General features: G+C 38.6%; 1 protein-coding gene across 6 annotated transcripts in view; it reads right to left on the bottom strand.

The window, feature by feature from the left end:
- Nucleotides 1-18,847, bottom strand: part of TRPM3 (transient receptor potential cation channel subfamily M member 3) — a 463,193-nt gene that overhangs the window by 81,309 nt on the left and 363,037 nt on the right. For all 6 annotated transcript variants that reach the window (XM_069777358.1, XM_069777355.1, XM_069777356.1 and 3 more), the window contains exon 8: nt 8,048-8,171. In XM_069777358.1, the coding sequence (XP_069633459.1) occupies nt 8,048-8,171 (124 nt within the window). The remainder of the gene's footprint in view (nt 1-8,047; nt 8,172-18,847) is intronic.

The raw sequence follows: 18,847 nt of genomic DNA, 5'->3' as shown, positions 1-18,847 counted from the left end.
ACAGATGAGCAGGCACCCATACCATGGACTAGAGGGGTTAGAGTCAACTTCTATGTGTGTGTCTGACCTTCTGAGTAAGACCTGTGTGCATAACGTTTGAGCTTTGTTTTATATTTAGAGTCTCAGTTATTTCTGGTCTTTATGTGAGTGGGTGTCCCCACACAAGCCCTGTTAGCTCATTCTGGGAAACTAAGAACTGTCAGCAAATCACAGTCTTAGACAGTTTTACTCTTGAATAAATAGGCTCCTTTTGGCACCTAATGTTGGATCTGCAATGTCCCTGCTCTCCTTCTAAACTAACAGTCCTGAGTAGGACAATTTCTGTAAAAAACAGCCAAGCAAGCTAATGTCATTCTGGGCTTCTAGTGAGATAATTTAACTTGTAACCCATCTCTTGCTCATGGATACTAAGCAATGTAAACCTGAATTTTTTTCAAGGCAAAGTTTAATAGCAAAGCCAAGAATGATGTAAAAACCTCATCACTGAGATGGATAGACCTAATATTCTGTTACTTTAAGAGAAGAACAATTCAGTTTGGTCATTCCCACTGCTGTATATACTGAAAAATTATGCCTTGCAAGTCATTGCCCTAAACAATGTTGTCTGCAGGACTTACATGCACACGTATGTCTTCTAATCCAAACTGAAAATGCTGACCTTAAAAGGAAGTATGGTGACTTGGTTGGGTGGCAACAGCATTGAAGTCGGAGACTCTTGCTCCATCTTAAACTTCAGTATCTAGTTTGGCTTTGCAACATATTTTCAAATAGTCTGACAGTACATGGATCCCAGCTTGCTTTGCTGTAGACGATGCAGGCATATGCCTATTCTGTATTTAGGTTAACAACATCATGATAACAGACAGAAACCAAACAGCAAAACCAGCCACAAACCATTAGTGTCCTAGCTGGTTTGCGGTGAGACTGAGTAGGTAATACTTGGAAAAGGCAACTCACTTAGTGTAAGGTATTCCTATAAGACTGTAAATTTGCAGTTACTGGTGTATCTACACAGAACCTGCATCTCATACAGTGAGCTCCTTGTCTATGACTAAGACATTATAGCAGTAATTAATAGGTCTCGATGCCCCATCTGGAGCCACAGAAAGAGTAATTATATTTTCTAAGAAAGGCAAAAGAAATTACAACACCCAAGACACAAAGGAGCCGGGGACTAAGAAAGGGTTCTGAACAGTATTGTGGAGTTTATAAATGGCATTGAACCCTTCTGATTCTCTGGATTGCAAAAATTGGTCTATATTATCTAATGTGGAAATTGCTGTATCACACAGGACTGTTTTGCCTTCACTTTCATTACTGGGACAATTGTAGAGCTGTATAATGATTCAGTGTGCATTTCCCAGAATTACTTGTTAATAGTATAAATGGGGTAATGGATATTTTCACAAGTTTATATTTTTAGAGGGAAAAGAAACATTCTAAATTTAATATCTGTAGCTGCAATTTTAATCACAGAATATGTAGGAAGAGAAGAGATTTGTAGCAAGTTGCATTAGTATCTACTAGGTGACTCCATCTGCGATAATTGTGCGGCAGTATGAACTAAATAAAACAGAAAATGTCTACTTACTGAATGTAAGCAACAAAAGGAATATTGGTCTTTACAGATTTCTGCTGAAGATGGCACAGCAGAGGTTCAAGATGGACCAAATAACTGCCTAAATTGCACACTTTTGCTTCTATGGTAGGTCTGACATTCTTGTGCTTTCTGTTAGCAGAAGCCCTACCTCACCTGACAGCAGTTGAAAAGCAGCTGGTAGGATCAAAAGCTTTACAGGGCTTCAGTGTAATACAACAACTGCCTTTGTCTTTTCTTTTCTTCTTTCTTTTTTTTTTTTTTTTTTTCCTTAATGTATATAGCTGCTTTGCTTGTGGAACTTGCTCTCTGAATTACTGAAATGAAAACACCAGTTTTAGGATTAGATCTCATTCTTTATGGAGTCAATGGCAAAGCCCAGCTAACTTCATCTGACTTCTTAGCAGCAGAAAAAAACAAACATGGTTTTATCTCTTCAGCAAAAGAAATCAAATGAAGTTTGCAGAATTTAAAACTACCCTTTAATCATCATCTTAATGCTTACTTACAAAGGTAGGGCCTACATACTAGACTAATCCTATTGATTTGCATTGACTGGGTAGGAGATTTAACCTTCATGAAAAAATTAGAAGAGTTGGTACAGTCACTGCTGAAGAGGACTGTCACCTTCATTTGGATGCAGAGGACTAATTAGCATCTGTACACTTTATGCTGGAAATCTAACAGAGTGTTTCCAAGGGAGAGATGATTTGTTTCAGCAGCCAGCAGGCCAGTAGTTACATGATGCTTTCCTGCACCAGATCTCTACTGCCAAATTACAGGCTGTTCACAGCAACTATACTTCTGCAGGAACTACAGTTGATTTTTACTGCTTGAGAAGTCACCAAGCCCTCTTCTGCCTCCTCTATAAAAAAAGATTCCATCAGCATTAAAGAATCTTAGCTGAAATAATTTATTTGTTTTTGAAGCCAAATTTCTTTTAAAAAATGGATCTGAATGAACTTTATAATCTTTGGGAAGGGCCAAACAAATGAAGTGACAATATACTGGTATGTTCTTAAAAGTCCATCTGATTTAGCTAATATTTAATTCAGAACATATCTATGCATATGCTAATAAACTGTTGCAGATGGTGTTTAATTAGCATACAAATTCACTGATCCTGCATATCCAGCCGAAAAGCACTATGTTTTCTGCAGCCAGTATATGATCCAGACAAGCTCTTACCAGTATAAACTCTTCCAGAAACATGGACAGGTTTCTCCAGCCTTTTCAGTCAGACAAAATTGAAACCACCGAGGAGGAATAAGTCTTATTCATAGTCCAAATAGAAAAGAAACTGCTAAATCACTCAACAGCTTCCCAGTACTTTGGGTAAGTAACCAATAAGCTGAGTCAAAGCTCTGCATTAGTAAGATAATATTGATGTATGAACGTTAACCTTGCAACACAGCCTGCTCATGCACTGTGCTTTTCTAGACAATTGGGATCCGTCTGTTTGAAAGAAAAACACGCAATGTAGAACACTATACCCAAGCAGCCATTATGTTTGTCACAGCGACCATACAGGAATAACAAAGAAAAGGAGAGGCAAGTAAAAAATATCCATTACTCAATGACATGAGATAGAGATGGGATTTTATTGTTTCTCTTTTAGCAAGAAACTGATTAAATTGTATGTGTTGTCTCCATGTGGAAATGAGTTCCAGGAATTCATGGATGCACACAAACCTGTGCCCACCATCCATATACTCTTCATTCTGCAAACCCGTCTTGTAATGCAGCAGTAGGCAATGGCACTATCAGTTTGCTTATTGTAGTAACTGAACTTTCAAATATCCAAGGAAACAAATCTAGCAGAAAATGGTTATGGTAGTAATAAGAAAACAAACTTAACCAGCAGGCAGTACAGAGTCTTTATTGTGGGTGTTAATGTGCCATTTTTTGATTACTAAGGTACTCAGACGGGACCTATCCTGATTCATGGCAAATGCCTTTTCTATTAAATGGATATGAGATTAGGCCTATTCACTTTCAAAGCACAATTTTGCAAGCATTAGTTTTATGTCAAATGTATCTCACTGCAACAAGGTGTGGTTGTTTTCAGGGACACGGAACTTTCTGGCTTGCCAAAGTGGCCTTTCCCAGTGCTTGCCCAATGAAGCTCCACAGATGGATCCACACAGCTTGTTGGAAAAGGCATTCTGGCTTCTGAGAAATTCACATTGTGATTTGTGAACAAAGCGCTCCTGCAACATGCCAGTCTAAGCTGTGAAATGATTAACTACTCCTAAAAGAATGGAGCAGCCTGTATTTGTCAGAAAACTCAAACACCAAATTTACTGTCTTTAAGGGAAAATAATAAGGTTAATTTATTTACTGAGACAGAAATAAATACTCCTTCGCACAGCTGGAAACGGATTTCTGAACTGTAACCCAACACAACGTGTTTTCAGCAACTATCTGACGTGAACTCTCCTAGCCTGCTATCTGAGGGATTCCCTTCCTTGCTGCCACTTGACTCTGGGGCCAAGCTGGGGTTCCAGTGGGAAATATCCCTGCCAGAATGAGTCCTCAGGCAGTGTCCTCACCTGCTCTTTGTATTCTGAGATCAGCAAGGTAACCACAATAGAATGAAAGATCAAAAAACATCCTTGAAGACTGCCTCATTCTACTTATCTTTTTTTTTCTTTCTTTCTTTTTTTTTTTCATTTATGGAATTCCATCTTATTGTAGCTTTGGACTAATTGATATGGAATGCAAATGTCCTAAGCAAAAAATTCTTTCTTTTCTTAAATTCCCTCTCAATTTCTTTTTTTTTTTTTTTACTGGCAGGCAAGATATAATCAAATGGGCTGTTTTAGCTTCTCATGAGCTGCATGCAGGAGATGAGAACACGTAGAAAAAATGTTCATGGTGCTTTTTGAAAAAAAGTGTGGATTGGACTTTACAATACTGCCTCCTGCCCACTTAGCTTTGGTGGGCATTCATGGTCCTATTTTAGGAACTTCTTAGCATAAACTTTTTTAAAGAATTCTAGGTAAATGTGACAGTAGAGACTCACCATGAATTATATACAAAACACTCTCCTACCCTTGTAATCTACAGTTATAGATACAGACCTACATACTCTACTTAATTTTAAATAGATTTTTATATATAGACCTCATTAAGCACCTTAGTCCAAATACATTTCTGAATATAAAGTCTGATACTTGCAGTATCAACACAGCTAAGCTTATGATTTAATAAAAACCACTCATTAAATTGAGAAGTGGAATTTGCTCTGTCTTGCAAACCTAACAGACTTAGATCTTTCCTCTGCTATGGTCTCACCTTATCATCCAGCTTGTGTACTCAGATTTTATTCAACAAATGAACTTACACTTTATCGAATAAATGGAACATTGCACACCATAATAATGACGGTCCCTGGGCATACAATTCACAGACCATTCTTTAAGAGTGAAGTCCAAAATGTCAGAACTTGAAAAATCTGGTGTTCTGTGAGGGGAATAATCTTTGTTATGATTATGCTTTTTCCCTGGCCACCACACTTATGTCAAATTTATAAAAGAAATGCCAGTCTTTTTACACATTCTAAGTAGGTAGAGTAGGAAAAATTATTTAGAAGATAGCTTTTTATTCCTTTCAAGAGATTAACTTGCATTTTATTTTCTCTCTCCACATCTGTGATTCATCTGCATTTATGTACTTTACTAGAAGAGCATCTTCCTGTCTGTTTGCACTTAATTGTTTAGCAGCACACTGTAATATGACAAGCCTCTGTCTACTTTGTTCCCTATGAATTCAGCAGCCACTAAGTCAGACAGTCTGGCACACTAGGCATGAACTTAGGGAAAACAGGCATGATAAATTTGGCTGCTGCTGATTTCTCTGAGACAATCTTTTGCATTTTCCTTCTATTTGTTTCTTTAGGGAGAGGAGAGATCAGACTAATGATGAAGTCAGTTCATCAGCTGTTTTGTCTTATGCACAACTAGATCAGAAGGTCAAGCCTGAGGAAGGACAAGAGGGACAGATATAGAAATATGGAACATCTGGCTTTGTAGAACCAGTGAAGTCACTACTCACTCCTGGGAATGCTTCACACCTCCAAGGTCATTCATCTCCTCTGGTAATGCTATCTTCATCATTATGAGTATCACCTTTCTTTTACATTCATGTACAAGGTTATGAGTCTTAAAGGACACCATTAGCCTAGCAACCACACCTCATACATAAAATCTTTCTAGTTTACCACTGTTAAAATTAACACTCTCAGTACAACTGAGGTACCAAAGAGAAACACTTGTTTTAATGTATTCTCTTTATATATGGTTGGGTTAGTGGTACAAATCCAAATTCAGAACACCTAATTTTGGCAAACTATCTCCTGGCTAATAGCTCTTCACAAGATGTGCAGGTAAAGAATGTCAGTGGTGACAGAGGTTACATGTTTGCAAAGAAACTTGTAACAAATGCACAGTCTTGCTTGGAATAAAAATCTTGATGTGAATACTGCAGACAAAAACTTCACAGTTAACTTTGCAGTAGCAGAGTTTCTTCCAGTCTTGCATTTTTCCAGTCTTGATAATTCAACATCTGCCTCTACTTTCTATTCTTTGTTCCTTCCTACCTTTCTGTCCTCCTGCCTCCCCCTTGCTCCCTCCCTTTTGGTGTCCCTCTCTTTCCCCTCTGTTCCTCATTCCTTTCTTCCATCTTCTATCATTAAGTATGTTTTTTATGTTTGCATGCAGAACACTGCTTCACAAGTAGGTCCTATATGTACATATTCTTACTATTACTATTACTTTATTATTACATTAACAGAAATGGGCATAAAAGAATTAATGCTGTTTCCCTAAGGAGGTTCTCTCTGCTAATCATTGATAAGAAATGTTACAGCAAATTCAACATTAAGGTAGACTGAGACACATATGTACTACACATGTAAAGCAAACTCAAGTGCTGTGGAGGTCATGGTACATCATGACAATCATAAATGAATATGAAAAGTATTTCTGTAGCACGATATATTTCTCTGAGAGTCTTTAATGGAAAGGAGATTTTGGAGGAAAAAAAAAATAAAAGAAAGAAAAAAGAACTCTCTATCTTGATGTAGTTCACCTAGGGAAGGCATGACTAGTCTATACCTTATGGGCTGCACCGATCGCTTCTGAATAGCTAAGGGTGTTTAAAGTCTGCTAAACAGTTTGAATTCTGATTGTGGGAGGAAAAAGGCAGCAGGGACTGCTGTATGTCCAGTTCCATCAACAACCTACATTGCAACGGCATAGTGGATCTGCTGCCATGTCTTCCCTGAAAAGTTGTTTTTGGGATCCTCTCTTCTCTGCCATTGTCCAAGGTACATGCCAGGTGATTGTGGTACATGTAAATGAATAGTTATCCACAAGGAAGGCTGACAACTTTTTGATGGATGCATGAACTGCTGGTTACTGAAGAGAACACTGCACTTTTGGCAAGTTAAACCATACAAAGAAATATCTTCCGTTTTGCACAGCTCTGTCCAGAAGGACAGCCTTTTTTTAAACACTTCCTAACCATTTTTCCCCATTCCCCTCCAGTGGTACTAATTACTGTATGCCATATTTTCAACTAAAATGAAAAGGCACTGCAGAGGACGAAGTCACAAAAATCTCAAACAGTTTCAGAAAATGAAAATTCTGTAAAACAACTGAGTCAATCTTTCCTCTTGAGTATTACCCTACACAAAGTGTTGCAGACTGCTATCAGCCTGGAATTCCAGGAAGCTGCGAGATGAACCAAAAACAAAGCTTAGAAGAAAGATTAAGTTACAAAATGGAAGCATGTCTATTCCGTCAGTTTTTAAGAAATAAAAATCCCTGGAATTGAATCCCGTTTTTTACAATGTGATTTTGCTTCAAAAATGCTTCTGCAAAAGCAGCCTCATGGAGCTCCAAGAAACTGTTGAACGATCTTGTGCTCTTCAATCAAGTATAAGTATCTGTTAAAGGGACAGCATTGCCACTGCAGAATAGAAGCCTTGGGGACAAGCTGTTTTCTTTTCCTGTCACACATCTTCACAATAAAATAATAGTCCTAGTGATCCTCGTGCAACTCTACAGCATCTTTAAAATATGATCCAAGTGACAGATAAACAATTGCACTTCCTTCTGAGGTTTTCTGTAGTTGAATGAGGTGGAATTTTAATCATGATATGCCTGAGGATGACTGAAAAGTAGTAATATCCATACTCTACTAGCTGGATTTTGTCCTGTCAAAGGAAATGTAGAGGAATTTACAAAGGGAACAGATCCGTTGGATTAATCACTTTAAATGAGAAAATACAGATTAAAGCAAACAAAAGTCACCATGATACAATATCCTTTTAGAGTCTGGATCACAGTGATCATATTTGTGAAATCATTCAACAGGGACCTGAAAGACTTGATCAAAACAACGCATTGAGCTCTCTCTTTGCCTCTAATGAAAAAGTGAACATACCAGCTCCTTCTTCTTCATGCACTCCATGAGGATAATGAAGAGGTGCTGTGCCTGCGTTCGGGTGTATGTGAAAGTCTTCTGTATGGTAACCAGCAACTGGTCCCTCAAAGACTCATTGATAAGTCTGAAATTCAAAAAGAAACAATAAAGTAGAAAAACAGACTTGAGGGAACATTGCAACTTCAGCCAAGGGTCAAACAAATGAGCTAGACAACAAATCACTGCAGGTTGTTTTGGACAGGTTTGAAGGACATGAATTGCTGAAACCATCACAGACAAATTGGAAAACACTGTTCTAGAAAAACACATTGATCATGTTGGGGTCCCTCACCTCCAAAGTTTTTATTTCAGTTCCCACATACTGCATGACAGAAGGTCATTCAAACCATCAACTCTGTGGGATTTCCTAACAAAAACAAGAAGTGCATTGGCAGTCTGGATTTGAGGGAGACCCACACTTCTAGGTGAAATGAAGGCCTCTTCCTATCAGTGAGTTAGCAGAATTTAACTCATGGTTCATTTTATGTAACTGGGAGCATTTGTGTTGTCAGTTTTTTTGATTTTAGCTAGAATATCCCAACAGTTTCAACTCACCTTATTGATGCTACACAGGACCAGGCAATAAAACAAACAAACAAATTTCTCTGGTTCTAAGTCCACCTGAAGAAACCATTTTACTTTTGTTCATACTGATCTTCCAGGAGTTTAAATAGTAACCATTTTAATATTCCTCCTCTGTGTTAATGTTAGCACTTGCAAAAAGTGGCCCAACAGCAGAAATAAATAGTAATATTACATGGAATATTAGTACGTGAACCTTACCCCTTGATATCAAAAAGCCTATTCCTCAGGACTGTTCTGGATGAAACATTGCTGTTCTTAATGTCTTACAAAACAGTGGGGTCTAATTTAGAACATGTATCTTTTGATGTATGAAAGCTTCTACACTATAGCAGTTTTCTTACTTAAAAATTGTAACAGTGTTTTAAATTAGCTGAGTCAGAATGTTTTACAGGATAAGTCATTGTTGATCATTTCGGCAATGAAAATCAGAGAATCTTCATGACTCATATTTTATGACAGAAGATAAACGAGATTTAGCCCTGCAGCAACTGCAAAGAATTATCAGAAGCAGCATAGTATCTAAGTCATTGTTAGCTTATGGCAGCTGCTTTGGGAGAACAATGACCAAACCCCTGTTTATTTCACACTATTGTTAAAAGTTGCCCATACTTCTCTGCAGTGAGGAAGCCCAAATGAGACTGCAGGATATTCATTATGCAATTGAATTTCAAATACGATGTAACTATCTAGTCTTTATACCTACAGCAAACATGTCTTTAGAAGAGACAATGAATGGGAATGGGAAAGAAGTATAGAGGTGCATAGGAGAATATAGAAGGCCTGACATATGGAGTGCATATGTTCTCTACTCATTTGACTTTGACTGTAAATATCCCTGTTGTGTAGGACTTCCACTTCACAAAGAAGCTTGTAAGGCATATGTCAATGTGTTTGGATTAAAATGAGTTTACATGGGGTTTTAGACCACACTGTGGATCTCTGTTCTTTCTATGCCTGGCTCCTCCTGTTGTCTTCTACTTTAATACAGATTCCTCTTGAATGGAGAGTCTACCTCTGCACTTCCTCTTTTCATCAAGGAGCAGTATGGCCCCAGATGTGCTTTTTCCTGGGATACTGGAGAGGTGACAACACTGCACTTACTGCTCACTCACTGTGTAAGCACTCCTTCCCTGCATTGTGACCTGCTTCCCTCACAAAAAGGCAACATACGAAGAGTTAAAACCTCCAGCCCTCTTGGTGGGCAGCCATGAGAGCTGACAGCAGAGGATTATAAGAAAAATAACCTGACCTCCTGTATAGAAGCAAGGATGGTGCAAGCAGGTGGGAACATGAAACAAAGTGTCAGAGCACAGGTAAAAATGTAGATTCACTCTATGGTAAAGAGAATCAACTTGGAAAGGCTGACACCCTGAAGAGCACCAACATACTTTGAGTTACAGATTAGTAGGTCATATATGATAGAAATTCTGAAGCCCGTTTTTTTAGGGTCTTTAAAAAAACATCAGCTGGAAATTTGATTTAATCAAGAAGGCTGTTCTTAACAAAATGGTGCCATCACCGTAAATATAAGTGGTTCAGAACTATGCAATTTTCCATCCTTCAAACTAAGAATGAAAAAAGGGGTTAATCACTAAGAACAAGTTTCCTAAAAACATCAGCTGGAGAATCTAAGATTTAAATAAAGCTCTAATTTCCTTTGGAAATGGTACATGAAAGTGAAGTGCATGAAAAAGTACGAAAAGTATATGACGTTTATGAAAAAATACATGGAATTGGACGAATCTGAAATTACAGAACTTCAGAAAATATTTCCAAAGATCCTAGGATGAAAACCATCCTGTTTTCTCATCATAGTTTAATTTTCCTTAAAAAACCTGCAGTATCCAAACCTGAAATTTCATTTCAGAAATTGGGTCTCTCTCAGGCTAACACACACAGAAAGCATAAGAAATTTGCTTTTGTAAGCATTGAGTGAAAGCAGAGTTAAGTCCCGAGGCTTTGTAAGCAGCCACCACTTTCCTTTCCTGAATTAAAGTTATCAGAAACCATATCATATCATAAGTTCAAACAGCATGTAAAGCACACTCCATGTGAAAGATATGGAGGGGTTTTTTTTGTTTTTTTTTTTTTTTTTTAAGTATCAAGAAGTGGTTCCCTAACTACAGGAGTATACATCTGTTGAAGCACCACTGTTCAGAAACTTCCTGTTGTCATCATTTGATTTATGCAGTTTTCTAGTCTAAGTACTTTTTTTTTAACATCTCATTGGTCTGCAATTCTACAGCAAGCCTGTTCAATGTCTTTGTGAGATGAAAAACTTGAAGTGATTGTAATCAGAAATAGAAACAGTAATAGCAAGCTCCCTCCCTTCATAAAGTAATCATAGCTGAGTTAAGCTTTGTGTGAACTGAAATCAGTCCTATCAAGACATAGAGATTTACTCTTTAGGAATCTATAAATGTTAGAAGGTATCAGATCAAAGTTCCCAATTGTGTAACCCAGCTGGGACAAATACAGACTGTGCCAGGCAATTAAAGGCTAAATCTATGATGCATACCCCAAATCCAATGCATGTAAAACAAGTAACTTCACAGACTATTGTGAGCAAAATAACTGGGACTTGCAGGTGGAATGATGATTTATCCACTATGCAAAGACAAATGCATTTGTTACACATACAACTTTAGCACACATTTTTTGAAATCACAGATTCCTAATTTTAGATTTTGGCGAAAAGAGATGGCTCCTTGAGTCTTGTGATTAGAGTTGTAACCTAGAACACAGGAGATTCTCGGCCACTAACTTGGGAACAGTATATTCAGCAGCCTCTGTCATGAATCATGAACCTCATATGAATGAACCTCCATAGGCATAAAACTGCCCACTTTACCAGACTGAAACTTTGTGATTATGACTTCCTTCAAAGGCAGCATACTCCCACCCTATGAAAACTGAATAGTGCCAGATGAAGATAGTATTTTTATCATCTTTCTGCTAGGCTTCAGTTTAGAAAATATTTTGCAACATACCAATAAAGTCCTGTTTGGGGCATTTTGATAGCATGATTCCCTGACTTCCACTTAATTTGCCATGGAAGCAATACAGCAGGTAACTCGCTCCTGCCTAAACGAAATGTCTTACAAAATGACAATTTAACAAAATGGCAATTCCTCACATAGTTCAAATCTGTTCTTTCATTCCCTAAACGAGATAAGCTTGTTTTCCTACTAGTCCAGGTATCCAACTTTTTTTTCCTCCAGAGGAGCTGGATTGCTGATGGAATTTAGATACCTACTGTCCAAAATCTGGCATCTAAAGTAGAACTATATACATTTAGTTTCAGAAAACAAATCTGCTCATAGTTGTTGCTAAGAGTAATTTTTTTTTTTTTAAGAAGATGCCAACATTAGTTTTGATGCATCAGATTATCAGAACTGACCTGTATGGCCTTACCATGGGAAAAAGGGAGAAAGATGTCTTGTATCCATCAGGAAAGGGCACTTAAAAACACTGAATTGACAAAGTAAATAAAGTGACATTCTATTTCTGTCCAAGATATGCTGGAAGATTAAACAGCAAAGCAGAACTCTTTTCATTGCTTTGGCCAATGCAGAAGAGAAAGATTACAGCGGTTGGCACCCTTCCTCCTCAGAAAGAAATTCTTTTTTGAAGTCATGCCTAATATGTGAGGAGATAATAGACATTCCACTTAATAACATTACAGACTTTCAAACTCATGGTCTATGATTTTGTAGTGAACATTGGAGAGTATTTGAAAGAACTGGCCCATAGCCAGTTCCCTAAATTATTTCATCTTTTTTTCTCCAGAGATTTTTAGTACTGGTGTTGTACGATGTACTAGAGATTTACAAATATTATGCTCTAACCCAATTTCAAAATGCAGATTCAATATAGATTTTTTTAAACATAAAAATGCTTTGAAATTCTCTAAATGAAACACTCCAATGAACTGCACATAATCTATTTCTAACTTTTAATTTGTGAATTCTTTTTTTTAAAAATTATTCTTTTTATTCAGGATGAAGAAAATATAACCATAAAATACCAGTGTGATGTGAAAACTATTCCTTGCCCTCCTTTATGGGAAGCTTAGGGGATTTTATGTTTTAATTATGATTTGCACTTGAGACAATCACACCATATGTAAGAAACATGACCACAGGCTCTGCTGGTATTTTCTTCTGTTGGAATTACAAATAAGACACAGTTGTGCAACTCGGTGGGACTGACTGAATTTCTTGTACTTTTAAAATCCACACATTTTGCATAGAATTGTTATGAGAAAAGAAAGAAAATAAATGTAATTATTCCTTTGTTCTATTCGAACAGGGGTGATTTCTGGGTGCTTTTATGAGAAATCAGCTTTACTTGCAGCTCTTCACTGGTGGTTGTTCTTCTACACCTTTTTTCCCTGACTATGTTTATTAAATGGTTGTCCCGTCACCAAAAGAAATATGATTGTATTTCAACAAAGAAATGACCTTCTATCCAGCTTTTGATTTCCAAAGTACGTTGTTACAAGAGAAAAGTAATGATGTCAAAAGATGCAATCTGAAAACAATCTTACAAAATAATTCAGATGTGATAGTACCCATGATCAAAAGACCCACATCATACCTACATTATGATCCCTTTTGCTCAAAGTGAAAAATCCCTATACTTTCCCTATTAGAAAAAAAGCAATTTAAGTAATATACTTCAGTTATGAAGCCTAAAATCTATGCCATAGTGGATGCAGAGACAGATCAATCCGAAGGCAATCTTTAATGATTCATATATGAGGATGGTCATTTAAAGCACAAAGAATGTTTTATGTTTCCTTGTGAACACAAGACAAGAAGTAAATTTTTATGGCATTGAATTGAATTCCTTAAGGGTCTCATGCTTGCAGGAGTAGAACTGATGGAGTAGTTAATATGCTATAATAAACTCAGCTTGGGGACTGCATTCAAATATTGCAAGTAATTTCCCATTCTGTAAGGAAATATTTGTCTAAAAAGTGACATAGTTTTAACCTAGTGTTTCATTTTTCTCATTTTAAATTCAGCATTTAATTAAAAAAAATCTCTGAGGATTAAAAACTACTGAATGATCCTATAAATAGTTGCACTTTACAGTTGTTTTACTTCCAGTTTGTGCTTTTATGCAAGACAATGAAATGAGAAGGCATCCTTGATTATACAGTCAAAAATACTCTGGCTTTATGTGGAGGGGAGTTATTAACAACTAGGATATTCACTTAGGGCTTAGTAGGGACTAGATTTGGGTGTTTATGATCGATCTCATATTCTTACCCCTTAATGCTGTTCAACACATTTTCAACTTTTAAAGTAAATGAGCAATTAAGTGTTTCAGAGCCTGGAGAACCTGACCTTTAAATTAGGGCCAACAGTGATGCACAGCCAAATAATTCTTCCAATTTACCACATGGGGAAGGTTATATTTAAACCGCCTTCTCATTTAGGTTATCCTGTGTACATAGCCTGTTTGTCATTAAGACATAAAAGGTACCGGGAACTTACTCAGCTTACTACTGAGAATTTATTTGCTTGTAGTGAAAGGTAGGCACCTTGTACATTCTTAGCACTCTGTTCAAAACTTTTCAGACCAAGGTAATATGTAGTCCCTGATATTAAAGTTATGGCAAACTTAAAAAAAAACTACCTGCATTAATCCTGCATATCTGATACTCATAACGCTGAAACCTCAGCTCAGTGGGAAGCTGCACATCTGCCTTGCCTTCCCCCTGGAACTTCAATGAGACAGTTGAGATACTGAGGCCTCAAAAATGATTTACCTCCAATGACATCTTTACTTCAAGGTATGCTTCACCATTCCTTCTGACCTTCCCCATCCAACCGGGCCTTGAACACTTCCAGGGATGGAGCATCCACAACCTCTGTGGGCAGCCTGTCCCTGTGCCTCACCACCCTCACAGTGAATAACTTCTTCCTTACACCTAATATAAACCTGCCCTCTTTCAGTTTAAAGCCATTACTCCTTGTCCTATCACTACAGACCCTTGTAAGAAGTCCCTCTCCAGCTTTCTTGTAGGCCTCCTTTAGGTATTGGAAAGTTGCTATAAGGTCTACTTGGTGTCTTCTCTTCTGCAGGCTGAATAACCCCAACTGTCTCAGCCTGTCCTCATAGGAGAGGTGCTCCAGCCCTCTGATCATCTTCATGACCCTCCTCTGGACTTGCTCCAACAGGTCCATGTCCTTCTTATGCTGGGGGTCCCAGAGCTGAATGCAGTATTCCAGTGGGGTCTCAGAAGAGCAGAGCAGAGGGGCAGAATCACCTCTCTCAACGTGCTGGCCATGCTTCTTTTGATGCAGCACAGGATACGGTTGGCTTTCTGGGCTGCAAGCGCACATTGCTGGATCACGTTGAGCTTCTCAACAACCAACACCCCCAAGTCCTTCTCCTCAGGGCTGCTCTCAATCCATTCTCCGCCCAGTCTGTGTTTGTGCTTGGGATTGCCCTGACCCATGTGCAGGACCTTGCACTTCGCCTTGTTGAACTTCATGAGGTTCTCACAGGCCCACCTCTCAAGCCTGTCAAGGTCCCTCTGGATGGCATCCCTTCTCTCCAGTGTGTCAACCGCACCACACAGCTTGGTGTCGTTGGCAAACTTGCTGAGGGTGCACTCAATCCCACTGTCCATGTCATCAACAAAGATGTTAAACAGTGCTGGTCCCAATACTGGCCCCTGAGGAATGACACTTGTCACTGGTTTCCACTTGAACATCGAGCTGTTGAGCACAACTCTTTGAGTGTGGACCATCTGGCCAATTCCTTATCCACTGAGTGGTTCATCTGTAAAATCCATGTCTCTCCAGTTTAGAGACAAGGATGTCATGTGGGACAGTGTCAAATGCTTTGCACAAGTCCAGGTATGGACTTTCCTTTCATGAGGAAAGCCTATAATCAGGCCTTAAAATAAGGAAGATTCAAGCTTCTTGTCTCTTGTCTTTTCAAGGATGCACATACATTGACATTGCAAAGGGGTACTGCACCTTGATTAATATAAAAAAATCATTCCTTTTTCTACTATGTGAAATCAATTAGGAAGAATAAATAATGATGAGGGAAGGCAGGCACATCACAATTCTGTGAAACCCAATACAAAAGGACCTGTTGGGCAGATATGCAATTGTCCAACATTCTTAAGGTTGTCTCTGAGAGGATGGATTGGCACCACACTGATCGAAACGCAAGCAGAGAGCTATATTTTATCCTCATTCACCTCCAAATATAGTTCTTTTCCCCCTGGAAACAAACTTCCAAATAAACTTAAAAAATCACATCAGTGCTTAGTACACACATCCACACATCCTTATATGTAGAAAATGAATCCATATCGGTCTGCAATGAGTGAGAATTTAAGACACTGAAGAAACAGCTTGATAATACCAACATGCAAGTGCTGAGTCTGTTGCTGCCATGAATGATGTGAATGATGTGGTTTTTGAATTATTTAGATCAGATATCCAGTGCATAGCAGTTGGAAGATATGCTGTGTCTTGGCGAAGACCCTGATTCACAGCCAGCAGCCAGAATTAAAATAGGTTTTTAACTTTATAGTCTGATTGCACAGTGGACTACAGAATTAAATTCTGCATGCAATTTGGATGTGCTACATTGATTTAAAATCTAATAGACACAGTTTTGTATAACCTACTTAGATTCCATCCAGAAGAAAAAGCTAGTAGCTGAACTGTTAATGTGCCAATTGTTCAGTATTCTCCTCATATTGCTAAGTACTATTCAAAAGTAGGTTACAGAGGGTGAAAAGTACCCAATTTTTATCTGAAGTCTAATGTATTTGGCTAACATATTTTTATGAATATAAATAATATTGTTGTTTCACTTGTGGTATTCTTAAAAATATCATTGCATTTTAGACTGATGTTTTCTGAAGTAGGGTGAACAAACTGAAATTCCCACTAGCTAGCTTTACAAATTTCACAGTTTGTGCATTCTATTTAGTGCAAGGTGAACAGGAAAAAAAAAATCCGGAAAAAAAAATTATGCTATTCGATAATATTGCAGGCACCACCTGGAATGGCACCACCACAGAAAGAAGACCCGTAGTAAGGGAGAGTAATAGATTTCACAAAGCCACACTTGAGAGTTGCAGGCAAGAAATGACTTGCTTGTTCTGCCTCTAGTGATTCTATCACTTGCCTTTCTTACATGCAGGAGTTTGTGATGATGAAATAGAATCATGGAATCATAGAATGGTTTGGGTTGGAAAGGAGCTTTAAAGACCATCTAGTCCAACCCCTTGCTGTGGGCAGGGACATCTTTCACAAGGTCAGGTTGCTCAAAATCCTGTCCAACTTGGCATTGAACACTTCTAGGGATGGGGCATCCACAGCTTCTCTGGACAACCTGTTCCAGTGTCTTACCACCCTTATCATGAAGAATTTCTTCCTTACACCCAACCAAAGCTGCCCTCTTTCAATTTAAAACCATTGCCCCTTGTCCTGTCACTACAGGCCCTTGTAAAAAGTCTCTCTTTATCTTTCTTATAAGCCCCCTTTATATATTGAAATAAATTGCATTCGTTCTCTTCTGCTGTATTCTTTTTCATTATGTCATCAGAACACAGACAAAATAGATGGAAACTGTATAGGTACATAGCAAACAAAGGGATAAACTATGTTTGAGTATGGTTATGTTAAATGTGTTAACAGTGAGATCACCAAAACCAGAGAAACAACTTCTCAAAGATTCAGATGAAACCTGGCACATTCAGATCTATCCCAGATACAGCACTGGACTATGTATGAACCTGACTATAAACTGGATTTAAGTATTAGTGGAAAACTATCTTATCCCCAGTAGGAGTTTTAGGTTGAGTAAGTTCATGATTACACTTATTTAAAAAAAACATAATAGTGCTTGTTCTAGAGCTCCGTGTTGATAGATTTATGTTTTATCTTCACATATTCTAACACACACAAAAGAGTCCCTTCCCAGTGAATCCTGATTGGAAGATTACTGCAGCTACTTAGACAAAAAGCATGAAATAGCTCTTAGTTATAAGACTCTGAGGGGATTTTGGTTCCACTTTTATGTTTTGTTCTCAAATTATTAAATCCTCCCTTATTTGTTGTTTCCTACTCTGAGCAGCAGACTATGGGTTCTGCTTGGGAGCTTCTGTGGACAAGGTCCACGATCATTGAGAACACCTGGAAACCTTCTGAGGGTGCCTGAGGATGAGGTAAGGGCAGCCAGGTTACGGGCCTGAGAAAGCTCCAGCATTTTCTAAGGAGCATGATGAACAGCCCTTGACCCAGGGTGTCTGTAACCTTATTTGCAACCGACCCCTTATTAGGGAGGGTCAAGCACCCATTAGCGGGTGCATGAGAGAGGCCTATACAAGAACCAGGCCAAGAGTACAGCCAACAGATGCAGCAGCTTGTGCAAGAGGGTGTAAAGAAGGTGGCCTCAGCTGAATTTTTTCCAGTGTAAAAAGTCTTGGGTATGGTGGTGACATGCCATAGGGTAATTTTTGTGGCAGGTGCTGGAGTAGCTGCTCCTGCCAGAGCAGAAGCTTGGATGCAGATGGAGCTCTGGGTGGTGGATGCAGTTCTCCAAGTCCCAAGCTGAAGGGTTTATCTTTGATGCCAAGAGATATGGCCTTCTTTCCTGTAGGTCTGCTGTCTTGGAGGAGCTATGCCACCAAACATAGGAGTTATGGAACGAAGTGAGCAGGTTACACAGCATCAGAGAAGATGGAAAGGAGATAGACAGGATCTTCTCTGAGATGCAACAGCTTGAAGAACCCTGGACCCCAACTGCAATAGAGCTGCAGGCAGTGTACACACCTAGTATTTAGGTAAGTGTAACCTCTGGAGAAGGCAAAGGACGAAAGCTGGTGACTGCTGACACCAAGAGTAAGGCTCCTGCCCCACCTAACAGCTTACAACTACAAAATAGATTTACTGCTCTCCATGTTGAAGAGAAGCCACATGTGCCTTCAAGGAAAGGATCTACATCACCTGACCCTAACCCATGCAAGACCACCAGGAAGAAGCAGTGAGTGATTATAATGGGCAACCCCTTGAAGCAAGGGGCAGAAACATTCACCTCTTGACCTGACCTATCAACTAGAGAGGTTTGCTGCCTGCTGGGGCCCAGAACCAGGATGTTGTGGAGGGACTGCCAAAGCTTGTCTGACCATCT

Source organism: Haliaeetus albicilla, chromosome Z (assembly GCF_947461875.1).
Source record: "Haliaeetus albicilla chromosome Z, bHalAlb1.1, whole genome shotgun sequence".
Taxonomy (NCBI): Eukaryota; Metazoa; Chordata; class Aves; order Accipitriformes; family Accipitridae; genus Haliaeetus; species Haliaeetus albicilla.
This window is presented reverse-complemented; position numbering and strand designations above follow the sequence as displayed.